This window comes from Ambystoma mexicanum, chromosome 4p (genome assembly GCF_040938575.1).
Source record: "Ambystoma mexicanum isolate Mex_15411 chromosome 4p, UKY_AmexF1_1, whole genome shotgun sequence".
Classification (NCBI taxonomy): domain Eukaryota; kingdom Metazoa; phylum Chordata; class Amphibia; order Caudata; family Ambystomatidae; genus Ambystoma; species Ambystoma mexicanum.
Window position 1 is genome coordinate 51,821,967 of NC_090927.1, and position 26,219 is coordinate 51,848,185.

General features: G+C 47.7%; 1 protein-coding gene across 3 annotated transcripts in view; it reads right to left on the bottom strand.

The window, feature by feature from the left end:
• Nucleotides 1–26,219, bottom strand: part of LOC138452977 (ribonuclease inhibitor-like) — a 268,993-nt gene that overhangs the window by 173,591 nt on the left and 69,183 nt on the right. For 2 of the 3 annotated variants that reach the window (XM_069605346.1, XM_069605347.1), the window contains 3 exons: nucleotides 18,068–18,238; nucleotides 16,343–16,513; nucleotides 763–933 (listed from right to left, as the gene is read on the bottom strand). In XM_069605346.1, the coding sequence (XP_069461447.1) occupies nucleotides 763–933; nucleotides 16,343–16,513; nucleotides 18,068–18,238 (513 nt within the window). The remainder of the gene's footprint in view (nucleotides 1–762; nucleotides 934–16,342; nucleotides 16,514–18,067; nucleotides 18,239–26,219) is intronic. The other variant, XM_069605350.1, reaches the window with a different exon arrangement.

Consider the following 26,219-nt stretch of genomic DNA (forward strand, 5'->3'; position numbering starts at 1 on the left):
AAGATGCTGGTGGGGCAGGGTGGGAATCGGGTGCCAGAAGAGGGCTGGGCTGGAGTGATGCTCTGGAGTAGGACAGAAGACGCTGGTGGGGCAGGGTGGGAATCGGGTGCCAGAAGAGGGCTGGGCTGTGAGTGATGCTCTGGAGAAGCACAGAAGACGCTGGTGGGGCGGGGTGGGAACTGGATGGCAGAAGAGGGCTGGGCTGTGCCAAAGAGGCTGATCCAGAGAGGAGGTCCCCAACAGAGGATCATAAACCCGGCCACATAAGTGATGCTCTGGAGTAGCACAGAAGACGCTGGTGGGGCGGGGTGGGAACTGGATGGCAGAAGAGGGCTGGGCTGTGCCGGAGAGGCTGATCCAGAGAGGAGGTCCCCAACAGAGGATCATAAACCTGGCCACATAAGTGATGCTCTAGAGTAGAACAGAAGACGCTGGTGGGGCGGGGTGGGAACTGGATGGCAGAAGAGGGCTGGGCTGTGCCGGAGAGGCTGCTCCACAGAGGAGGTCCCGGTGAGGTATGGGCTGCAGACGAAGACCTAGGTGGAGGATTGGAGGCTGGGGACGTGGGCATGCACCAGTAGGCAACAGGCTGGGGTGCAGGAGAAGGGTTCCGACTGAGGTTGGGAACGGAGTACACAGATCATGAGTACGTGGCAGATGCTGGCATTGCAGTCTGAGGTGTTTTGCAGTTTTTAGTTGGTGCACTCATGACATGGCGGAGGACTATGCTAAACAATGAGCACATGGTGCTAAGGGGCTTACCATAGGGTTTGTAGTTTGCAGTTTGGATGTTTCAGTCCTTCACACAGCTGTTTTACTCCAGAATCCGACAGGTTGTTCTGAGGCAAGATGAGCTCCTTGAGTGACTCATTTACAATGAAAAGAGAGGCGAGATCTGTGCAGCAAGGACCTGTGAGCGAGGCGTCTGTCAAACTGCCAGAGAAAGGGAACACGCAATTAGGTGAGGCTAGCTGAACCACAGATATATCCCTTCTCTCTGGCCATTTCAATGGCCATAACCCCCAACTCACAGTCATGGTGGCTAGCCCCCCAAGGCGCTAACTCACACTTTACTCTACATAGTAACCTCTCTACTCTACATAGTAACCTCTCTACTCTACACAGTAACTACACTACTCTACATAGTAACCTCACTACTTATCTCACCCTCTGTGGATGTCCAAGAAAGGAGGCAGAGTGAACTTAACCCTTCAATCCCATTCTCTCCTTCCGAGTGTTTTGATCTCTCTTTAGAACACACTACCTCCCATCTCCTAGCTACCTTGATTGGTCTGGTTTGTCCAGAGGTTACACTGTTCCAAGAAACTAGGCTGGCCTTCTGAACATCTGCCCACCAGGTCAGAGTTCAGAAATCCGTCTTAACACCCAGCAACAGATACACTTTGGCCAGGATGTGGACTGGGGGGACAGGCAGTCGAATCCCCCACATCTGGCCACAAACCCATACCACTGATTTTTCCAGGAAAGTTGAGGATTTGCCCAGGAAAGGGCTTACTATATCTGACAAATCCAGCCCTAGAGGCAGGAGGAAGGCAAAAATACAAGATGGCCCAAAGAGAGGCCACATTCTCGTGGCACAGCTATTTTAGAGTTGCAGGGGTCCCCAACCTTTTGTGCACAATGAGCAAAATGTGCATATCACATGAAATGGCGAGCAACATCAATTTTTCGCCTGAATATATCGGCGCTCAGTTAGCGGACAAATGATTGCAACACAAATTAGAAATGTAATAAACTTATGACTGCTTATAGAACACTTTAATTTGCAGTACTTAATAGTTACTAGATTACATGCAATTCTAGTAAAGGAAATGTGTAAATCCTTTGAGTTCATTTGATTTTAAGTGGTTGTTTACAGGAAATGTTGAAGAAATTGAGTGGTCAGTAGTACATTTTAGACACATTAATATAGTAGTACTAAATAAACATTACCAGGGCTTTGAGGTTCTTGAGCAAAATATTTTAAAGAAATTTAGTGCAAATGTTTGGACAGTAAAATTGGTCAAAATGGGACCCTGATTTTCAGGTGTACTTTGGGGTTCTGCCATGGATTTTCTGGGATCTTTAGTGGTAAATGCTGCACTCCTGAGCATACAAGCAAAGCATTTCTGTTCCTTTGCAAATGTATTCTATGTTTCAAGCTCATGCACGGTGCAAATGTATTCTATGTTTCAAGCTCATGCTACGGCCTGCATGTTGAAAGATCAGCCCAGGCAGGAATGCCAAACGATACAGAAATACATTGTTTTCCTCCCTCACGACATCCCTGGAGATTAGCAGAAACTGCATCTAATCAGCGGCCCAGGTGCCGCCCTGTCTTATAAAAGCTGTAGCAATAGGCAGTTAAAGCATGAATTATATTCTTTCCGCGGTCCACCATCACAGAGACTGGTATTTTCTGCCTTAGAACTGTCTGACCTATGGTTCATGAATAGAAACTGATAGATAACGTGCTAAGGAATGTGTCTCTTTCACGAACATGATATCCTTGCTGAACTAAGAGCTTTATGTTCTCCATAACAAAAAGCTGTCTCTGCAACTGTTGCTAGAATAAGTTTATTTAGACTGAATAGAAACTTGTCATAATGTGTCATAATTGTCATGATTGTCTATCACCGAACCCTAGCCTAAAAGATACATTATGGGCGGTTTGAATTGCCTTCAAAGATTACATGTTATGTATATATATTGCTGCTTGAGCCTTGCTCGCTCTCTTGCGTCTCACGAGGTCTGGGTACACACGTTGCGAGACGTTAGACCCCATTCGGCCGACTGAACATACTTTGAAATAAACTAGATTTCTTAGCAAATCGAACCTTGTGTCTGTCGTGTCACTAGTATATGGTTATTGTGCCTTAGTTTCCATATGTGCGGTCTTTATGGCCTAGCACAGTCATTGATTACTGTACTGTGGATTGTTTTTTCCTCTGGAATGCTATAAAATTTGGCATTTCTGTTAGCAAAGAGTGAACACTATCCTCTTGAGTTAATTTTCCAATGGCCAGGGTAGGCACTACAAAGAAGATGTCTGACAGCCAGAGGGGCTGGTTGGCGATGCCTAAGCTCGACAAAGAGGCACTGGAAGGAATTACTAAATCACAAGAAAAGAAGATATTCTCTTAAAACTATTAAGCAGTTCAGAGACCACAAAGGAAACTGTCAGTTTGAGTCTTTAGTGGAAAATATCCGGGACAGAGCTATTGACAAACAGAATCCCCAAGTTCAAGAGGTCCAGGTTATTTTTTTCTTTTTTCGGATTGGAGAAAACATTTGATTTGATTGATAGAAACAGTGTGGCATAATTTACATTTTATTGGGGTCCCTAATGTTTTATTAAATCTCATCCAACTATGATACGCAGACATTTGAGCGTCTTTCCGATATAAAAGATATGGGAATTATACATTGTTTTCCCCCACCAATAAAGGTGAAAAGCACCAATGTCAGTTGGCCCCAATGTATTCCTTTCAGTCGTTAATTCTAGTATTTCTCTTAGGAAAGTTAACCCACCCTCTCGAAGTGTACATTTTTTAGCATGCATCTTTAAACCGAAGACACAGCTTATTTGGGCTTAACCCCGGCAGGTCTCCAATAGGGCCTGCTAAACACAAATGACTAGTTTGAGAACTAAGTTTGAAATTAAATATGATTAAAAAAAAATTATGGTGTTCGGGAAAGGAGTTAAACCTTGTAGCTAGTTTTTAAATGAATCTAGAGATGAAGGGGAAGTCTCATTTTTATTTGAACCTACTCTTCTCAGAGAGCGCTGATTGGGTCAATCATTTTCAAAAGACAGCTGAAGGCGCATCATTAAGGATTAAAGGGATTTATACATTTTAATTTCAAGTTTGGGGCATTCTTATTGGATAGGTGCCTGTAGGTATGTAAGGCAAAGGTCTGTTCCATGATTTTTATGGCAGCGAAATCTAGGGTGGTTCAATTTGTCATGTCCTGGAGGGGTTACAAAATAAATTCCTGTGCCAAATACCAAATCTCCCTGCAGATACACCTGATAGCGCATTTTGAGCTGAATTGGGGGTGTTCAGTTTGAAGGTGTCGGGCCAGTTAAGATATTATACTTATTTTTTTAAAAGCACATCTGGGATTTTCTGCTAATCATAACATTTATTTCAGTGCACACACGATTGCAGCCTCCCCAGGTAAATTAAAATACATGTGGTTCTAAAGCACTGGCCATTTGAGTATGGTGTGCGAGACTTCCCTAGAAGTGAAGACTGGAGAAAAAATTAAAAAAAGGAGGAAAGGCACAGAAACGTATAGACTAAAAGGAAACTCCCATTACCTACAAAGGGGAAGAAATAGAGGGTGCGTTTTGAACTTCCAGGACATGTCAACCCACGCACAGCCCTGCATTAACTTCTAAGAAAAATAAAAGGGATACCAAAGAGAATAAATGAACTATCCGGAAACATCAACCCACAAAGAGTCCTTGCAAAAAGACCAGCACTCATAAGACACACGTGCATGATAAACATCAGCCTCCCATACAGGAAATCGCCTAGGCCCTAGTCCCACTCTGGGAGAGGGACCTCAGATGGCTGCCTAATCCCCTAAAAGAACACTGCTGCATCGACTACAAAAGAGAGCCAGAGCAAGGGTGTGACCCGCACCTCAACTATCACACCTGCCACCATGAGCAACCCAGGGACAATGCCCCCCTGCACCCACGTCCAAAACAGTTTTGCTGTGCATGCCACTGCCCTTCACCATGACCCCTCAAGCGGACAAGGGCCCGAGGTGGAGTGAGCGGCTGGAGGACTTTAACCATTTTGTAAAAGCAGCAGGGGCAGAGAAATCACACAACCTACTCAATATGTTCATTAACCTGGTTGGCAGTGAGATAAAGACCACTGTCAAGACGATTCCTCCAGAAGACCAACCAGACTTCGCCTCACTAATCCCTGCCCAAAAGAGAAAACTCATAATTGAACCAAACCAAGACTATGTGAGATACATGTTCAACCAGGGTGCGCAGAGGGCGGAAGAGACTGTCAAAAATTCATCACCGCCTTCGGGTAAAGAGTGCCCATTGTCAGTTTCACGCAATCTCCGTGGATGAAGCAATACGGCTACATGTGATAGAGGGATACCTATCACCAGCCCTCAGGAAACAATTGCTGAAAAATTCTCTATCGAATGACGAAGTGAGCGAGCTGGCAATCATTTTTGAGAGAGTTGATACCCAAGCAGCCTCCATGACGACAACGCCAATGCAAAACAGGACAAAACCAAACTCATTGCCGCTATGCAACCAGCACCCCAGCGACCAGGAGACAGAGGGGCCACATCCTACAAAGTGACCAACCAGACTGGACCCAGACCACAAAGGCAATGTTACCACTGTGGAATGGCTTTCCCACACTCAGGGACCTGCCCCGCACTCTCGCAAAGGTGTGTCAACTGCGGGAGAGAAGGCCACTTCCAATCCATTTGCAGGGAAGGGAGACCATTCCCTAAACCGATAATGAACCCGCAACCACAGAGCAGGATGTATGGATGAACCCTGCAAGCCCCAGCCTACCTAAACCCGGTTCTACCATCCAGGACAACAGTGATACGTCCGAGCAGTAGAAGAGTACCACCCACCAGACTATGCCCACAACTACAAATCCCACGACCATCCCTCCCGATTTGAGGACAAATATGACGGACCCCCACACATTTATCAGGACTACAATGAACAACAACAGTTTGCACCCGCTCATGGAAGAGTAGACTATGACCAAGCATACCAGGACGAATATGTCAACCACATCCAGGATGACCGGGAAGCGAGAGAGGTGCCTAGAATACCAGTCAAGATCAGAAACAGGCATTTTTGCTTTCTAGTCGATTCTCGCACCAGAGTAAATATCATGGGGGAGCAGGAATGTCTGCAGATTCCCACGAGGCCGACGCATGAGAAAACAAACTCAAGGATCTTCCATTGGGGGGCGACGTTACCCCTTCACTCCATTGGACACTCCAAGCGACAACTCATACATAAGTGTTTGACATTGGACACCACCATCCATGTCATCTGAAGCACGACAAAAGGTTGTTGCCTTCTCAGCTACCATACGGCATCTTACCTAGGCCTCATTGACATTCACTTTCGCGAAGGGGAAGCGATTCATTCAACTGCACTGAGAAGCGACAGGACAGAAAAGGTTTACATGATCAACACCGCCTTCACAGGGCCAAACCTCATCACTAAGGAGAAGATCGTGATGTTGCTCCCACAGCTATGCACAGGACTCGGGAAACTCAAAGGAGCTCCTATTAAATTACACATAGATTAATCCGTTAGTCCCGTTCGCCAGCCCCCCAGAAGGGTGGGATTTCATCTACAAGAGGCATTCTCAAGAGAACTGAACCAACTACTTAGCAATGGTATCATTGAGCCAGCGACGGGCGCTCCTCCCCATGGGTGTCCCCTTTGGTTATCGTGCCCAAGGAAGGTGGAAGACTACGTTTGTGTGCAGATATGAGGATGGCGAACATTGCCATACAGAGAGAGCGCCATCCTTGGCCGTGCACAGAAGACATGATTGTCCAGGTCAACAATTCTGTGATGTTCTCGAAATTCAACCTTATTTCAATGTCCCACCAGCTGGAGCTGCACCCTGAATCCAGAGGCATCGACACATTCGCCTCCCATGAAGGTCTATTTTGGTACAGATGCCTCTACTTCAGCATTTCCTCTGCAGTCAGAATCTTCCAGGAGGCCATAAGACAGGTGAGCAGACCCATCAAGGGCGCGCGAAATTACAGCAATGATATACTTCTATTCGGTACATCATGGGAGGACCATGATGCAGCCCTGCTAGCGACATGCACCCCAATTCAGAAGGCCGACCTAACGCTCAACATTGAAAAGTGCTGTTTCAGCAAGAAGAACCAGACATTTTTTGGTCACATTTTCTCTGCCGACGGCATGAATCCTGACAAAGTCAGTACCATCACCAACCTGCGGTCCTGGCAGAGGCACGCCGCCTGGCTTACTTTGACCCCAACTGGCACATGGAAATCATAGTTGACGCAAGCCCTGGAAGACTTGGGGCCACCCTGGCGCAGACGAATGGGGCCGATACGCACCTCAAGCACATCGTCGCCTATGCGAGCAGTCCCTTTCAGCCCCTGAATCTGCATACTCGCAGGCCGAAAAGGAGAGCCTGGCAGCAGTCTGGGCCTGTGAACATTTCCATAACTTCATAATTGGAAAGAAATTTATGCTTATCACGGACCACTAGGCGTTGCTGTCCCTTTTTGGAAATCCGTGCACGAAGATGCTGCCCATCAGATTGCAGGAATGCTACTATGACATCATCCGCAGGCCAGGCGCGATCAAAATCCAGCTGACTTCTTATCTCGCTATCCGGCAGGTACGCCGATCACCCAGCAGGCGACACTGAATACATCAACTACGTGGACGCAAACGCACTTCCTCCAGCACTATCACTCGAGACGGTCTGCGACTGCATCCGCAGCCGACCCATCCATGGCACTGGCCATTAGTTTGACATGCAACAACAACTGGAAAGATTACTGTCATGCAGTTCTAAACCACCTGGGGTGTGCAAAGAAGAGCTAGAGAGATTGGCAAGAATACACACAGAACTGGCAGTCAAAGACCACGTCATTCTACTGAGAGGGTGTCGGCTAATCATCCCTGCAACGCTTCAGAGCAGAGGTCATTTAAACAGCACATGAAGGGCACCAAGGAGCAGACAACACGAAAAGGCAGCTGCGGTGCCATGTATGGTTCCCCTTCATGGACTCACTGGTCGACAGCTGGGTCAAAAACTGCCTGGCATGCCAGTGTACAGCAAGAGCGGAAGCCCCCATCCCACCTCAGTCAAAGCAGGCCATGGGGCAGAGTAGCAGTCGACTTCTACTGGCCGATGGAGTCGGGTGAATATCTTCTGCTGTTTATCGACGAATATTCAAGATTTCCCATTGTCAAGAAAATGACAACAACTGCATACTCCCATGTGGCCGCAACGTTCGACGAAGTACTCAGTGAGTGGGGCATCCCGAGTTCCATCAAATCCGATAACGCGATCCCATTAAACAGCCACGAATTTGCAGCTTTTGAAAAAAAAACATATGGGGTTTACACAGCAAAGCATAACACCCAGATGGCCACAAGCCAATGGAATGGCTGAAAACAACAGCAAAAAGTTTAGGGTTTGCCACATGGAAGGAAAATTACCCACAATTAAGAAATCTTTCCTAACACAAGGTACGCATAGAATCCACTAAACATTGTCACCATCAAAGGGACCATGGTGACTGCTCAAAACGCGGACCGTGAAGTCACAAGAAACTGTTCGCAGTTCAGACATCTCATAAAAAGAGAGGATTGCGACCTATCCCCTCCTGCGCCTGATCCCGAACCAAGGGAGCCGCGTAATGTTCCGTGGTCTCCTCCAGAAGAGGCCCGCCATCTGGTGCCAGAGACATTCCGGGCACCAGAGCCGGAAGGACCTGGCGAGAGAAGCGCACAACCCCAGCGCATGATCAGGAAACCCACTCGCCTGGTTGAAGAATGTTAAGCCAGACGTTTGAACCTTCGGCGGTGATGTTACACATAACTGCCCCTTTAAGGGAGAGACATGAGCCTGGCGGGTGGAAGGGAAATGAAAGAGGAAGGGGAGGAGTTGAGAATGAGAAGGTAGTACATAGTTAAGGTTTACTAAAGCAAGACGTTGATCCATAAGCTCTGGTGCCGTGTCCTTTATTCGAATCATGCATTCCGTGTAACAGAGGCAACAAACACAAATCTTGCATGTATAAAAATTAGCCAGCTCGAACCACAGCAGGCTTATTGCCCAACATTCCTACATAGTACAGGACTCTGTCCTTGCTATATTGCTACTGAGGTTTCACCCATTCAGCACCTCCTTGTAGGCCACCACACCATGGGCCAGAGCGATTGGCGAGCAACAATTTATGGTGCAGTAAAATGCAAAGTGTACATGCAAGAATATAAAGAAAATTGTAGAAAAATATCTGCTACCGCCAGCCCGTCATGGACACACCATGCAGGTTACCACAACGTTATCAACAACAAAGTTAAAGGGACACAAAGTATCCCTACCACACGTCACTGTAAGGTGATGGGTGCAGTGTAAAATAAACAGGGACCTTCACAATGGGAGAAATAGCCCCCCCTGCACTGAAAGCCAGAGGGATTGATCAGTGTCCCCCAAAACAGATGAGCTTAGTAAGCTGAATGAAACCAAAAGGCTTTACCTGCCCCCAAAAAGTCAGGACAAGTTCTACGGAGGAAAAGCAGCAAAAGAAAATCTTTCCTAACCATTGGTTAGTGTAACACTGCTTGAACCTTCCAAAAACAGTAAAGCTTGAGACTACAGGCTTGAGATTACAGGTAAATGATGTGAAACCCATGCTGCCTGGTTACATGGCTAGAAGACCATGTGTGGGGCTTGCTTCAGATCTGTGAGCAGGCTGCAGTCACATTTACCAGTAAGATGGAATGAGGTATGTACTCAGCGAGAACCAGTTTCCCGTCAACACAGACGCGCATGCAGGCTGTATGCTCAAAAAAGGCTACAGCCATTGTGGTACGTGAGAAGGAGGCGGCAGCTGCCTCTATGGCTACGGGGATTGCCCTACTGCATCACCTGATAGCCAGGAGCTACCTCTGGGGAACCAGCAGCTACTGCGCAGCAAATCGATCTTGTGTGCAAGATGCAAACTACCTTTTTTTGGTTCCATGTGATAAAATCGTGGCAAAAAATGCTGTGGTAACAAAATATCATGGCAGAAATGCCAGGGTTTCTGCGCCGCAATCCATGCAAAACATGCGGGGGACACCCCCGCATCCCCTGGACCCATTATACCATTTAAGGGGGATGGGGGACACCCCCGCATCCCCTGGACCCATTATACCATTTAAGGGGAATGGGGGACACCCCCGCAACCCCTGGACCCATTATACCATTTAAGGGGGATGGGGGACACCCCCGCATCCCCTGGACCCATTATACCATTTAAGGGGGATGGGGGACACCCCCGCAACCCCTGCTCCCCTTAAATGGTATAATGGGGCACACTTTTACCGGGTCAAACCATGGCATTTTTTACGTGATTTTCTTTTACCGCAACATTATTGCCGTGATTTTATTACCAGATACCCTTTTTTCTATTATATATTATGGACTATGCTTCAAATGTCCCTTAGGTGAGTCCTTTATACATATTCCCTAACCCTCACAGTTAATATCACACCGTCATAGGTATATAGCACGCCTTGCCGGTGGAGTCAAAAGTAGCTCCTGGTAGCTGCTGGTTTCAAGCTAACCAGGCTCCTCTGCTCTATCACCAGAAGCTAAATAGCTTCCAGCTCTTGGCAATTGCAAACCCTTCTACCATTAACAAAAAGGATTTTGCAACAAACAAAAAAAGGGACCCAGGAGAATGACTCCCTTCTTCTGGTCAGGCTTACTCAGCCTTAGCGAATTATCTTCTTATACTCGCTTGTCATATACTTGATTAGCCCATGCAGTTCCTCAATCAGGCTTTTGCAGCACTTCTCAATGGTCAAATCACTCTTCTGAATAAGTGTCTCTTTCTCAGGGTTTGGCTCTTCCCTCAACTCTGATACTATCACTGTCTCTCGTCTGCCTCTTGTGCCTTGGTTTACAATATTGCTTTTCTAACTAATGTTTTCATTGACTATGTCCCCCGAGCACTTTTAGACTTGGTTGGTAGTTTTCCCAACTACTGATATGAGGAGGATAGCTCCCGAAGTCTCCTTGACTCCTCTCATGTATTTCACAACTTCTGTCACTGATATTACTGTTTTCACAACCACTGTGACGAAGGAGGTTACTCCTGGATGATTCGTCACTTCTCTTGCTGGCTTCACAATCACTGTGACGAGGGAGATTACTCCTGGATGATTCTTCACTTCTCTTGCTGGCTTCACAATCACTGTGACGAGGGTGATTACTACTGGATGAGTCTAAACTTCTCTTGCTGGCTTCACAATCACTGTGATGAGGGAGATTACTCCTGGATGATTCTTCACTTCTCTTACTGGCCTCACAATCACTTTGACGAGGGAGATCACTCCTGGATGATTTTTCACTTCTCTTGCTGGCTTCAGAATCACTGTGATGAGGGAGATTACTACTGGATGATTCTTCACGTCTCTTGCTGGCTCCACAATTACTGTGACGAGGGAGATTACCCCTGGATGATTCTTCACTTCTCTTGCTGGCTCCAAAATCACTGTGATGAGGGAGATTACTCCTGGATGATTGCTCACTTCTCTTGCTGGCTTCACAATCACTGTGATGAGGGAGATTACTCCTGGATGATTCGTCCCTTCTTTTACTGGCTTCACTATCACTGTGACAAGGGAGATTACTCCCGGATGATTCTTCACTTCTCTTACTGGCCTCACAATCACTGTGACGAGGGAGATTACTCCTGGAAGATTCTTCACTTCTCTTGCTGGCTCCACAATCACTGTGATGAGGGCGATTACTCCTGGATGATTCTTCACTTCTTTTACTGGCTTCACTATTACTGTGACAAGGGAGATTACTTCTGGATGATTCTTCACTTCTCTTACTGGCCTCACAATCACTGTGATGAGGGAGATTACTCCTGGATGATTCTTCACTTCTCTTACTGGCTTCACTATCACTGTGACGAGGGAGATTACTCCTGGATGATTCTTCACTTCTCCTACTGGCTTCACAATCACTGTGACGAGGGAGATTACTCCTGGATGATTCCTCACTTCTCTTGCTGGGTCCACAATCACTGTGATGAGGGAGATTACTCCCGAATGATTCTTCACTTCTCTTATTAGTTTTGTACTTTCACAGGCCTCACCCGGATCTCCTGCTGCTTCCGTTACCTTAATCCCAGTGGGTGCGCGTCACCGCTTCTTCCCTGGGTCTTGGGTTGTTTTCTCTTATGCAAACGCTCCCCATATGTCTCTCTTCAGCTTCTTGGGATCCTGTGCGGCTCCGCTGAGCCCTTGCTGCAGCGGTTCCTGCACTGTTTGCGGACCACATGGTCCACCTCCTTGAGGTCATGCCACCGCTTGGTTCCTCCCAATCTTCGAGAGAGTCGGTTGGTCACCGACTCACAGAGAGCCTCTCCGACCTCTGCACATCGTATTCTAGGCAGAGGACCAAATGCCTTCTACTGTCTTATCTTTCCCAGTTTGGAGCTTATCCTTTGGGCAAGTCCTTCCTCTGTTTTTATTCCAGATTGCTGGGTCCTCTCCAGCAGAGGATCATAATCTCTCTTTTGTTTCCAATATGTACTCTTTATACCTCTTGGGGCCAACTAGTCCCAGTACTGTTAGTCTTTATTGAAGGAGTCATTGTGATTACGCCTTCACTCTTCTTCTTCCCAGCACTATTTAGTTCCAACCCTAGGTCAATCTTCATGTTTCTTTTGCTCTTCTTCATCTCAGTGGTTTTCGGTTTTAGTTGAATACAAGAAGAGATATTACAATAGCACGCATTAGTTTGTTCAGATTGGGTCTCTTGGAACATTGAGGGTCTCAGGATCTCTTAGGGGTGAGGGTTAGGGAGTTCCCTCATGAAACGGGAGTCCTTACCCCCAAGAGAGGAGTATCTCATTGTGAGGTCCCGCTTACCACCACCGCTAGGGTTAATGTAACGTAGCAGGTTCACCTCCCTAGCCTCACAGGGAAGGACTCCCCTTTCGGGAGAAGTGACAAGATCCCAAGAATCGTCACACCATGCAGTGACTACAGCAGTTATGTGTGTCCTTGCGCATAACCAGGTAACTAACTGTATTCACCGTAGGATGGCACAGCAGCAATTTAAATACCAGCTTAGAAATCTATAGGCATTCACTAGGCTTCTGTAACAGCATGACGGCTCAAAAAGCCCTGGTGGCAACGAAACGAATAGCCTGCGGCAACCATTGTAGGCCTTGTCAGCACTTACATAGTCACAACAATGGGAACTGTGCCCAAAGTATTTATTACTTATGCACAATGAACCCCAATGTTCCCACACACCTCTCACTTCACTGCAAGACAGCAGTTCCCAAACAAGATGCCACAATGGGCTTATGCATTTGGTGGTACTGACCTACGCGGCTGCAAAGGTGTTGTAAGTTTTGCAGATTGTATTACAACAGATGGCTTTGTGGCAAGTCTTCTTAGAAAATAGCTGGTGCTGTAAGGAATATTTTGTCTTAGAGATGGGGGGTAGTTCCCTAGTGGCAACCCCCACCACTCTGAAACATTCTTCCTCACCACATTACTCATCAGCTGCTCGACCTCCCTTAAAAGAGGTTGTGAAGAACGTCTTGAGTGGCTTGGATGCGAGCACACAAGGGGGCAGTGTGGTGCCCCTTTTATAGGCTGCCAGAGGCCACATTGCCTAGAGGAGAGCGGGCCCTTAGAAGATTTGTATTTCGTTGGTACAATGGAGCGCCTGTTGAAGGTATGTACAATGCATCAAAAGAAAGTAATGGGACAAAGAAAGAAAGCAATCAGATGGCAGTGGCGGCAGAGAAGGGATTGTTGTTGAACATTAACTGTTGCAGATTGTCAGTGATTTTAGCAATGGAACAGCATCTGCCACTTAGAGAATCACCTTGCCTTCCGGAAGGCTCTCAAACCCCGACACATGACGAACCCATGCCACACCTCAGGTTATTTAACCTTATTTAACCACCTGTCAAAAAGGATGAGGCTGCAATGAACCCCTCATGACGGAGAGAATAAACTCCAACAGACCACAGGACAGGATCCACGCCAGATCTACGAAACCAAGACACCAGCCGGGACACACGGCTAAGTATGGCACTCCGTGCTGGAGGGACCCACCCGCATGCATCTGCTATCATGTGTCCCACGACAGAAATTCAGTCTAGCTGGACACATAATGAGTCTCCTGCAGTCACATACTCTCCCAACTAGCTGACAGCGCCCATCCACATGCCAGCTCGACATGGGTAGCTAACAGGGACCTGGCCACCCCTACCTACCTTCGTATTGGTTAAAATGCACACACGCATTCTAAACTCCTCTGACACATTTCCCGTAGCTTGGACTTCGGTCCCCCAAAGGGCGTTCACCTACAGCGCTTTGAGTCCATACCAATGGGAAAAGGTGCTAAATTACAAATGACATTACATTACATGGAGATCGTTATTGATCTCCTCTCAGCCAATCATAATGTTCAGAATGCAGTCAATACCTGCTGGTATTGACTGCATTCTGAACATTCTGTCTACAAAACCAAGCAAAAACAACAATGCAATTTACACGCAAGATCTGTTTCAACAAGACGCCTCTTCTCTGGGATGGCCTTTTTCCATTGCAATAGCCTCCTTAACAAACAGAAACAAAAGCTACAACATGGGAAAATACATTCACTTTCTTACAGAGAAACAATTTACTTTTTATACGGGTTCTAATACACACTCATGTTTTTCCCCAATCCTTTTTATTGGTTTATTTGCATGAAAAACAAACAGTAACATCCCCCCCACAGCCGCACATGCCTGTGCCCCCCTCACTATTCTCTCCCAGTACTTTTAATCGTTTGGAGTACGCCTGGTCTACAACCCCCCACAACCCTATACACAGTATATAGTGACACTGAACAAGCGATTAAAGTGCATAGCGACCCCTTACTTCCCTTCCCCTCATCTCCCAGTTTCCCTCCCTTTTCCTCCCTCGCGGGGCCTTCAGACCTGTAGAGCAACACAACTCATTTAACATTTGACTCCAATCCACTGCCACCCCTTCCTCCTGTTCAGGGTCACTGTTTTTCTCCAATATCTCCAATTCCGCCATCCCCCATCTAAGAACATCTGCCGGCCATTGTTCTACCGTTGGCCCCTGGGGCCGCTTCCAGGCAATGGCTATCCGGCGTTTGGCAAGTATCACCAAAAACTGGGCTAGTTGGTTTTCGACGATCTGTGTCGCTTCCCCCCTGACATCATGCCTCACAAACAAACCTTCGGATCACATTCAAAACTGGAACCCAATAACACATTGATCCTTGATATAACTGCTCCCCAATAGCAGACAATAACCACACAATCCCAGATCACATGCCAGTGTCCCGCTGGCCCCGTCCCACAATGTGGGCATTCCTGGCTAAGGGCGTTATTCATAGCATGGAATTTGGGTCAGTGTCACATAGACTCTGTGCAGTATATTAGACTAAATAAGCTGAAAACTGCCGTTTCTTGATACCTTACGAATCTGTTCCCAAATGTTATAGATATCTGGCAGCCCCCCTCCTTTTCCCACTTACTTATCACCGCAAGCTCTTCCAGGGGTACCTCGCTGCTCACCGCCGGGTAAATACAGGAGAATTTGGCCCCACCTCAACCCTGATCAGCAGCACCTGCCTCAGCGGACTTACGCTCGGGTCTTCAGGCATCTCCTTCCATATAGCAGCTAACCCTTTAGTCACCGCCCCGTATGTCAAAATATAACTCTGCAAGATCCCATATTGCGAGCTCCCTTCAGCAAACGTCATCAATTTTCCACCCTCAAACAGGTCCCCTACCTTCGGGCACCCTTTCTCCCCCCAACCGTGCAATGCCTACCCTCCCCATGATCTGCCGTAGCTTCAGGCCGCCACCCTCATGCTAAACCTGCTCTAGTTTAAACACGTTTGCAATTAAAATGCTTAACTTAAGACGACAGCCTAGTTATTTAAATACTACAAAATAAAAACACACTTAATTTACTAACTCAGTTTGTCTATTTACTTTTCTCACTATTAAAATAACGTTTTTATTTTTCACCACCAAAACTCCAAAACATGTATTGCTATTACCACTATGTGTGAATAGCCTTATAGACCTCGGGAGGGGTCATTATTGCTTGGGATAATGAACTTTCCCTAACTTATGGCCCTCGGTGGCGGGCCATTATCCAACATTAACGAGCCCTCCCCGGTCTACAAAACTATAATATCAATTGTGTGGGACATTCGGGAGAGTGAGAGCTCTGGGATTTCTTGGATGTACAGAGCACAGCGAGTCCTCATCAGGACCTTGTAGAGGCACTCGTTCCCTACAATCTCTGCATGCAAAGTCATCGGCCCAGCTGCCAGTCCAATCACCTAAGGCAGGGTAATGGAACCAGAGAGTGTAATAATATCAGGGGCTCGGAGGGGAGTCTCTGATGCCTAGTGTTTCCAGGTAGATATCGCAAAGTGCATGGCGGGAAGGGAGAGAAGAGGAGCGAAGGTAGACTGTGAAGACAGTGGAGAGGACCCGTCCTAGGTGGTGGTAGATAGTGAAGAAAGAATGCGCAGACTCTTACTCTAGTTTCCGCAGCTTGCAGCCTGGGGATTTCAGTCCTTGGCACAGACTGGTCACCCCAAGATCCCCCAATTCATTATCCCCCAGGTCCAGATCCAGGAGGGAAGAACGAGCACCGAGAACAGACGAGAGGGTCGCACAGCATGCACTGGTGAGGGAGCAACGCCACAACCTGCAGAGAATGCACAGACACACACAAACACAGACAAGTATCGTGAAAAATGCACACTAGCGAGAAGGCTTCCCCAACACCAGTCTAAGGATATGTCTGGAATTCGGTGATAAACTTTCAAAATAAAAGGTTCTTTGATTACTTGTAACTGTTTGAACCTGAAAAGGATGATAGACTTGCCTTGATAGGCCCCCGTGCCACGGATACAGAACGGTCTCTGAAGTAGCCTCAGGCTTCCTGGGAGGTCAAGACTAAGGCTCAGGTGTGAACTCAGAGGGGGCTGAGGATTACAAGGAGGTCCCGGCTAAAACTCGAGAGTGGGCCCAGGATTACAAGGAGGTCCCGGCTAAGGCTTGAGAGTGGACTCAGGATTACAAGGAGGTCCTGGCTAAGGCTCGAGAGTGGATTCAGGATTACAAGGTCGCTGTCTCGGAGCTATTCAGGTAGTTGGATAATACAACAGGTCGATCAGTAATACGGTACATATCAAAATATATCAAATTGTATTAAAGTTCAATCGGTAAAAACCAACAACATTGTGTTGAAATGAATAGTGCATAGATATTAAAAACTATTATAAAACAATAGTCTTGTGTAATAGGGATATATGAGTGATAAATACTCAATTAAATACAAAACAATATCAGAATACATGTCTTCTTTCCGCTAAAAACAGCTTTGTTCTGTTAAGATAGAGTTCTAGTTATACAAATACTAGAAGTTTAGACTTGTATTTGTATAACTAGAACTCTATAATGAGTCTATGTATCACTCATATATTCCTATTACGAAGGACAATTTGTCACAAGACTATTGTTTTATAATAGTTTTTAATATGTATGCCCTATTCATTTCCCCACAATGGTGTTGGGTTTTACTGATTGAGCTTTAATAAGATGTGATATATTTTGATATTTTACTGTATTACTGGTCGAACTGTTGTTTTATCCAACTACCTCTCTTATATATTGTTAGAACCCTTCCCAAATAAGGGAGGGGTGCAATTTGGGATTCCGCTGTTAATTTGAGTGTTCAGAGTTATTCAGAACAGGCGTGATCTCCATTAATTAGTAGACTTAGTAAAAATTGGTGGCTGTATTGATCATTCTCGAAGCACTGAAGTACATTTGACAAAATCAATAGGTTTAAACTGTGCCTTTTTTGTCCTGGAATTGGACCCCAATGCAGACTTCCACAAAGCCACTGCTGACACGGATCCTGATAAAGTGGCGGCACTGCACGTGGGACAGAACTGGCAGCTTTGTACTACTTTCCCTGTCATGCCAAGGGTGTGCCGGGGCACGTACTGGTCCGCTCTATGTTTAATATGTATATTGGTGAGATTACAGGCAAGACTATTTATTAAAGTTGTCCCTGATGCTTGAAGGGCTAAAAGCATGGGGTTGTTATGGTCGCCACTGGCAAGGGTCCCCACCATCAGACTCATAATGTTCTGGAGTTCCGTGCTCAATACATCACCAACGTAAGATCTGGCACTGGGTAACTCCAGCGGAGTCTGCATCACAATACTACAGGTGGTCGAGGTCTACTTACCCCAGTGTCTGTAGTCGGCAGTTTGGGGATTTCAGACCCTCGCACAGCTGGTATACTCCAAGGTCCCTCAGCTCATTGGACCCAAGTATGAGGTCAGTCAGAAACCGATTTGTGCTCAGAGCGGAAGCCAGATGTTCGCAGCTGGAGCGCGTGAGCGAGCAGTTGATCAATCTGCAGAAATACAAAGCAGCATGAGCAGGATGTCCATAGCCCTTGAGAGGTGGGATTTTCGCTGTGATGAAGGGGTGTCCAAGTGGAGGCTATGGGGAGTGAGGATCATGGTGCAGAAGGGGGGCGGTCTGTTTGGCGCGACAGCCAGGTGAAATGTGTGGAGGTTGTGTGCGATGATGGGAAAGGAAGAAGAGGAGTGAGGCTGGTGAGGTTGCTAGAATGGGGGCATCAAAGGCTATTAGATTGTGGGGTGTGGGATTTTAGCCTGAGTTCAGGGAGGTCATCAGCCTATTGGGAAGGGGAGGAGAGGACAGGGATAGCCTCTGAAGAGTCAGGGCATTGATGACACACTGCCAAGTGCACTGCATGCACAAAAAGTAAATTGCTACTGTGTCCAACTTCCATTTACTTAATTTAAAGCCACTCACTGACACATCAAATAAACCTTTGTGCATGCGGCATTGCTTCTTCACGTAGAATTACAGTTCACAAACCTTTATAGTCCCTAAGAAACATTTTCATAAGATGGCCGAAGAATATGAGTAAATCACATGTCAGTGCAGTGAGGGAGTCCATTCCAACATCTGGAAATGAACAGAGTAGACAGCACTGTACAGCTGTTCATTGTAACCTGAAAAGCATTCCTATTTCAGTCCAAGAGGGGGGGGGGTCTAAGGTCAGGGTCACTCAATAGGGCCTAGGAAAACAACCAGGGGGGTACAAACACAAATAGATGTGTCTCGCTGCGCTCTCCAGAGGAAATAGACTGGCTAACTAGCATGCTTCCAGAGAGGGTTAGAGCCCATGGCCAGCATATTTCACCAATAATTATGCCAGACAGCCCCCAGAACCAACAGACCACATGTAACTCTACACCCTGTGACCCAGCTAGGCCCCAGGAGACCTTGATCCTTTCATTTCTTTCCTGGAGCATTGCAGGAGCAGCAGGGAAATTGGCTACCAATGAGATGTTAGCAGATGTCATCCACTGTGATATCATTAAGCTGGCAATAAACTTGGGGGGCGGAGGGGCTCGTAGGTTATCCTGGATGGAGATTGTACCTACTAATTACAAGCAGAAAAGAAGCAGAGGGAGAAACTATGGTGGAATGACTGCCTCCTTTACAACATCTTTGAGTTGTACAGTAACTCTGTGCGATTAAAATTACACCACGTGCATGCAGGCATTAAATGCATAAAAGGCCCTTCTATGATAGTATTAAATATTAATAATAGCCCCAACAAGACTAGCAAGCTGAATAGTGTCCCTGCCATTAAAGAAGATATTGATGCCATTGTTGCAGCCGAGCCTTTGAACGATTGTACAATTATATGTGGGGGAGATTGGAACATAAAATTGAGTAATGGCCTCCACGTGGCACTGATGGATCCAGCACAAGACCAGACCCTTGGTATCCCAGAAGTGGAAATGCAGGTCCCCCGGGTATGTGACGAGGGCCTTATATTTAACACTTCCGTGTAATTAATTGACACACTTTTAAGAGCTCCCACAGGAACTATTGATTACTGTGAGAAACCTGAGGGCGTCCCCACATCTACTCCCCTTGGATCCTCTGCGCAGGTGGCCAGGGAAAGGCCATCGCTTTTGGATCCTGACCCTGGGAGTGGAGAAGCGAGGGAGTATCACCTGGGTGGAGGGTTCTTGGGGATTGGAGAGAGGGCGCCCCCAAGAGAGACCCGATATTCCCCCTTCCCATTCCAAGATGCACCCATAATCCCTGAAGCATTCGTAGGATGTTGTTACCCTTTGTCCCAGGGTCAGGGTAACATCAGTAAGAATGATAAATCCTGCAGACATAGAAAAAGGGTAAGAGAGAGGAGCCAGCCCAGAGGTACCCCCATTTCTCTATTGGGTAACAATCTAGCCCTCAACCGGCCTTTTTAGGCTACTGTACAACAGCTTCCTTTATTTCCCCCCATTTGGCATTTAAAAGTACTGGGACGAAGAAGAGGAGACTGAGCGTAATGAACAGTACATCTTTTCACCACTTTGGTAATGGGGCAAGGAAGATGTCTGCAAAGAATTGTGAGGATCAGGCATGTCCCTTTAACTATGGCCAGGCAGGTCTGATGGTGAATGTACACCTGCAACCTGTTTGTTGAAAGGTTACAGGTGTATAATGAGTGAAGCAACATTAAGTGAGACACAGAGGCCTGTGTGGAAGCTGCCAGCAGGGGACCCGTGTCATGAGGAGGCGGCCGTAGTGGGGCCCGACAGGAAGCCAGGACGCCAACCAAAGCCCAGGAGAATTATGGAGGCCCCAGACCAGGTGGGTCATTGGATTGCCACAAGAATGGGAGCCTCCATGCTGGGCTGCCTGTTGCAGCATCTGCAAGCGAGCAGAAAGAATAGGATGCCGTCTGCATCTGTTTGGAGGAGGCAGAGACACCGGCAGGAGTGCGAGTGTGGCTTGAGGGGCCGGTCCGTCGACTAGCAAAACAAGAAGAAGGCAGCCAGAGCTACCAGAGTGGAAGTCGTAGACCAGTGAGTGTTGGGGAAATCACTCTGAGCCGGTGCGCGGGTGAGTAATGCAGTGCCGCTTGAGACTTACTGACCGCCGAGTGGGGCAAAACTTGAAACAAGGCTAAAACATATATACTGAATACCGAATTGAATGAAAATTGGAACTTAAGCCAAAGAAGGCATATTTAATACAGAACTTTGTTTTATGAGCAAAGCTAATGCCGAACAGAAGCCAAGAGGAAAGTAACATTTGAAAAGCATTATACAGAAAATAGTGCAAGTGTGAATAAGTGTAAGGGTGGACATGCGTTTGGGGACTAATAGAAATTTATAAAACTTGTATCAACATTTCTAAGAGATTTAAGTAAAATTGAAGCCAAACTCTGAAGACCATCATTAAGATTAGCCAAATCCACTCCAATTGAGGGCGCTAGACGACCACCCAAGATGGCGGCTCCTCTGTGAGCTCCCAGGAGGCTCCTAATCAATCCTGACAAATCGCTGCAATCCTGACACCTTGCCCCTTATACTTTACAGCCACGGACTCTCTGGTAATAGCCACACAGTCTGTGCTTGGAATCGCTGAGGAAATCGTCCCCGAAGACCCTGAACACCTGGTGGCGGAGACCCATGTCGGGCCGTGTCCACGAGGCCTGGGCCGGCACCCTCCCCCCACCCCCTTGGAAGCTCAGAGGATCGCAGTACCGGACCTCCTGACCCGCGGGCGTCGGCGGCCCCAGAGGGCAGATGGGGGCCAGCCACACCAGTGGAATCGGTGAGAAAAGCAGGCGGGGCTCGTGGCTCCGTGGCGGCGCCTGGCAGGGTGAGAGGAGACACCAGGGTGCTGCAGCTGTCAGGCCGCGGCAGAGGAGGAGCTGGCCAGTGAAGAATCAGCTGGCCCTGGTGAGGGGCCGAGCCCCGAAGGTGAGGAGCGTAGTGAAAGACAATAAGGCTGCATAGTGTGCGCATGGGAGGCGTGCTGGTGAAGAGCAGCCGGGCGCGGCGGACCCGTGGGGGGAAGGCGGGAGCAGGCGGTCTCCCCGCGGTGTTCCGCCCTGCCAGTTTAAGATCATGGCCCCGAAAGTGCAAAGAGAATAGCAGAGGGAAGAGTAGCGCTGGGAGCAGGGGACCACCCCTCCCCTACCCAGCCATAACAGCAGCGCAAGTGACAGCATACCTGGGGGCCAGTGGTGGGGGCAGGCACCTCCAACAGTATCTCAGCGAGCAGCCATCGGAGTGTCCACTGTCCACACCTGGGGCCAAGCTGGAAACAACTGGGCCCTCCCAACGCGCAGCACACTCAAAGAACCTGCAATAACAGCCAACAGAAGCCGTCCATCCCAGCCCCACAAGCACCAACATCACTCACCTTGCCAGCACCCATCTGAGGACACGTGGGAATAAGCCCCTCACCATTCAGAACCCGAAACTCTACGGTCGCCCATCAATGTAAACCCTGGCGCTGGGGTTGACATCACAGAACAGCGCAGGGTCAGGCCCCTCCCCCCTACGGCGGCAGAGCTTGTTACCGGGATCCCCCATCAGAACTGTTTCGCCAGCAGGCATCAGCAAAATAAATAGACATTATAGGCAACCCGACCTCGCGGGACCACCCCTCTCACTGGAGTAAGACGCGCCAGCACACCCAGGCCGGACCAGATTCCCAGCGGTCTTGCATTGTAGTGGCACATGGCGATTCTGTGACAAGCGCCAAGATGGGCAAAAATGATAAATCGCAGCAGAAACTTAATTTTGACGCAGGGCCTGCATCAAAAACTCCAAGACAAGAAAACTGGCCGGACTCCCCACGCAACCACGACGGACTAGAGGAAGAACACCAGTGGCAAGTAGACATCCTTGAAATCCTTCTGGATCTCAAAACAGGGATCGGGAACCTAGACAGCAAAATGGATACGCTATCATCCAAGGTAGACTTACTTCAACATCGCCTGGACAAGCACAAAGAGAGATTGGACAATGCCGAACAAAGAATCTCGGACCTGGACGAGGGCGCAGCTTCACTAACAACGAGAGTATCAACACTAGAAAACGAAATGAAAGCGGTCATGGCCAAGAACGAGGACTTGGAGGGGCGCTCCCGCTGGAACAATATAAGAGTGGTTGGAGTCAGGGAACAAGCAACACCCAACAAAATGGAAGACCAGATAGAGAAAATGTGTAGAGACCTCTTCGGCGACATGGCTCTCTCCCAATTGTTCGTGATTGAAAGGGCCCACAGGATCCCAACTGCCAAACCGGTCCCTGGGGCACCCCCTCGCCCGATCATGGCCAAGCTGCTGAATTATAAGGACCGGGATACCATCCTGAGATTGGCAAGGGAAAAAGGGGACCTTCAATACGACGGGGACGCTATACAACTCTTCCCTGACTTCTCCCAACAGTCCAGGCCCAAAGAAGATCCTTCACAGCAGTCAAACATCGTTCACAAGAGAACCAAATCACATATTCAATGCTTTTCCCCGCAAAACTCCGGGTCCAGTTCTAGGGGAAAGTCCAATTTTTCAACTCACCAGAGGAGGCCACCATATTCCTTGATAAGCAAGGTTGCAAAGCTCCGAACGGTGGCCGGAAAGCTCAGCGGAGAGAGTGTGCCGAGAGAAATCCGCAATGAACCACAAAATTAACGCAACGCAGACACGACGAGCGTTATTAAATGTCAGGATATAACACACAGATTAAAGAAGGAGCACCTACCCCTGGAGGTTCGCTAGCGCCCCACGCGCAGCAGCAGTATGTTTATTATGGGGGGAGACCAAATGGACAAGTTGGGGGTTGTCCGCGTGAGGGTCTGTTCATTAAGGTTGTTATTGTTACGCACCAGCCAGCCCTGGCCCCGCTCCGCCTCGTCCCACCGATTGCTGCGCTTAACTCAACAAGCACCATCATGCCTACAGATAGTCCGCTGCTCCAATACAGACCACCACTGGTCTGCTCCCAGCCCAACCATCATGAACAAGGATCCCGCCCGCTTAATTCAAGGTAGCAACGTGGAATCTTAGGGGTGGCAACATTCCAGCAAAAACACAGAAGATCCTGCAATTTCTCAAACGTCACAATGTAGATGTGGCAATGATACAGGAAACGCACCTCCTCCCACAAAAAGAACCCCTCTGGGCCCAAAACTGGTGCTGCCACTGCTACTTCTCCTCCTACTCGTCGTACTTCAGAGGGGTAGCAACCCTAAAATCAGCTTCCGCCTGATAAAAGTGGAAAAAGACGGTGAAGGCAGAGCCCTCCTAGTGCACAGAGTCATTGCCGGTAAAAACGTCACATTCATAAACTCATATGGTCCCAACGTGGATGGAGCGAATAACTTTGATTGGGTCCTTTCACAGCTTGCACAGAACGAGGCAACTATTATTTGGGGCGGCGATTTTAATACCCACCTTGATCCGCAAAAAGATAAATCACAAACCACCACAGTACAACCATCCAGAGCCAGCCCCCAAGTGCAAGAGATTTGCAGAGCGTACAACCTAGTTGATATATGGAGACATGAAAATTGGGAGAAGCGCGAGTATACCTTTCACTCTGAAGTTCACCACTCCAGTTCACGCAAAGCATACTCCAAAGGGGATGTTGCCAGATCCTTCCAAAAACCTTCTCGGATCATGCTACGGTCACACTCAAATGCAATCTCCCCAACGCAAAACCAACGGCACCGCACTGACGCTTTAAACCCGGAGCGCTGACGGACCAGGTATTCACAGCTGAACTACATGAGGAGATCATATCCTTTTTAGACATTAATCGACACTCAGTCTCCTCAGCGGAAATGTTATGGGAAACGTTAAAGTGTTATGTAAGAGGAGTGTGCATCGCCAAAGAAAATGGAATTCTAAAGACAATACGTCGTGAGTTAATGGCCAGTGAGGAACGCCTGAAGGTTCTAGAACTACAGCTCACTGATACAGATCCCAAACACACCCAGGCAGAACTCAAATAAGAACTACTCAAATTTAGATCCATAGAAGAACGAGAGTTGAAAATTCCTACGCCGCGGCCACCAGATACAGCAATATGGTGAGGGGCAACGAACGGGAGTGCTCTTGGCCCGCCTGATCGCCGCTGACAGAAATCCCACCTTGGTGGAAAGAATTTGCACCCCACAGGGGACATTAGTTCACACTGAACTAGAAATAATCAAACCTTTCTGCAACTTCTACCAAGGCCTTTACAGCACACAACACTCAAACGATCCTGAACACCTACATAACTATTTACAGATACAGGACTATACTGGGTAGAGAGGGAACTACGCAAACCCCTAAATGACCCCATTACGTTGGAAGAAATCCTAGAAGCAATAAAGAGCTTGCCCAATACCAAGGCCCCCGGCCCGACGGCCTAATTGGAGAATTTTATAAAGCTTTTGCGTCATTAATAGCCCCCCTCCTTCTGAAAGTTTACAAAGAAGCATTGGAGACAGGTACCCTCCCGCAGACCCTAAGGGAAGCTAATGTAATTCTCCTGCACAAAAAAGATAAACCCCCCGAGGAATGCGGCTTCTACAGACCGATTTCCCTAATAAACCTAGATAATAAAACACTGGCCAAAGTTCTATCCAACCGATTAATCCCTCTGATGCCGGCGCTGCTACTCGCCGACCAGGCTGGTTTTGTGCCCAGCCGTAATACTACGTTAGGCATCAGAAGAATGTTTGGAGCCATGGCAGCAATTGAGTCTACATATCAGGCAGCCGCAGTCATCTTGGAGGCTGAAAAGGCCTTCGATTCTATCGATTGGCCCTTCATGTTTGTGGTACTCAGACAACACGACTTGGGGAACCAGTTTATGAAACTAGTTGCGCTATTATATAACAAACCCCAATCAACCATCGTCCTCGGCTCATCGAAATCTACACACGTCCCTCTCCAACGCGGGACCAGACAGGGTTGCCCACTGTCGGCGCTAATATTTGCACTGGTGATGGAACCACTAGCCGCCAGCCTGAGTGCACAACATCTCCACAGACGTCTTACTGTAGGTCCCCATAAAATTGTCATGTCCCTCTATGCCGACGACGTGGTGCTATTCATCCAAAACCCCACTGAAAATCTAATCGCCATAATGCATGAGATAATCAAATTCAGCATGGCCTCAGGCATGAAAATTAACCACTCCAAGTCGATAAATTTCCCTTTAATCCATTGAACCAGGAAATTTGTGAATGACTATAATTTCAGGTAGGAGTGCTCCCATGTGCGATATCTCGGGATATTCTTGTCTTTGAGCCACCAGGATATCTTCCAGGACAGCGATGAGACCACACTAAAATCACTTCAAGAGAAGGTGAATAGGTGGAAGTCGCTGTCGTTGACGCTCTGGGGAAGGGCATCATTGGTAAAGATGGTAATCCTTCCAAAACTCCTCTACCCGTTTACGAATATACCACTCTTGCTCCCACAGCGTTATTTGGGCAAGCTAAAAAGTCTCATTCTAGGCCTGATCTGGGCTGGTAAACCGGCAAGGGTG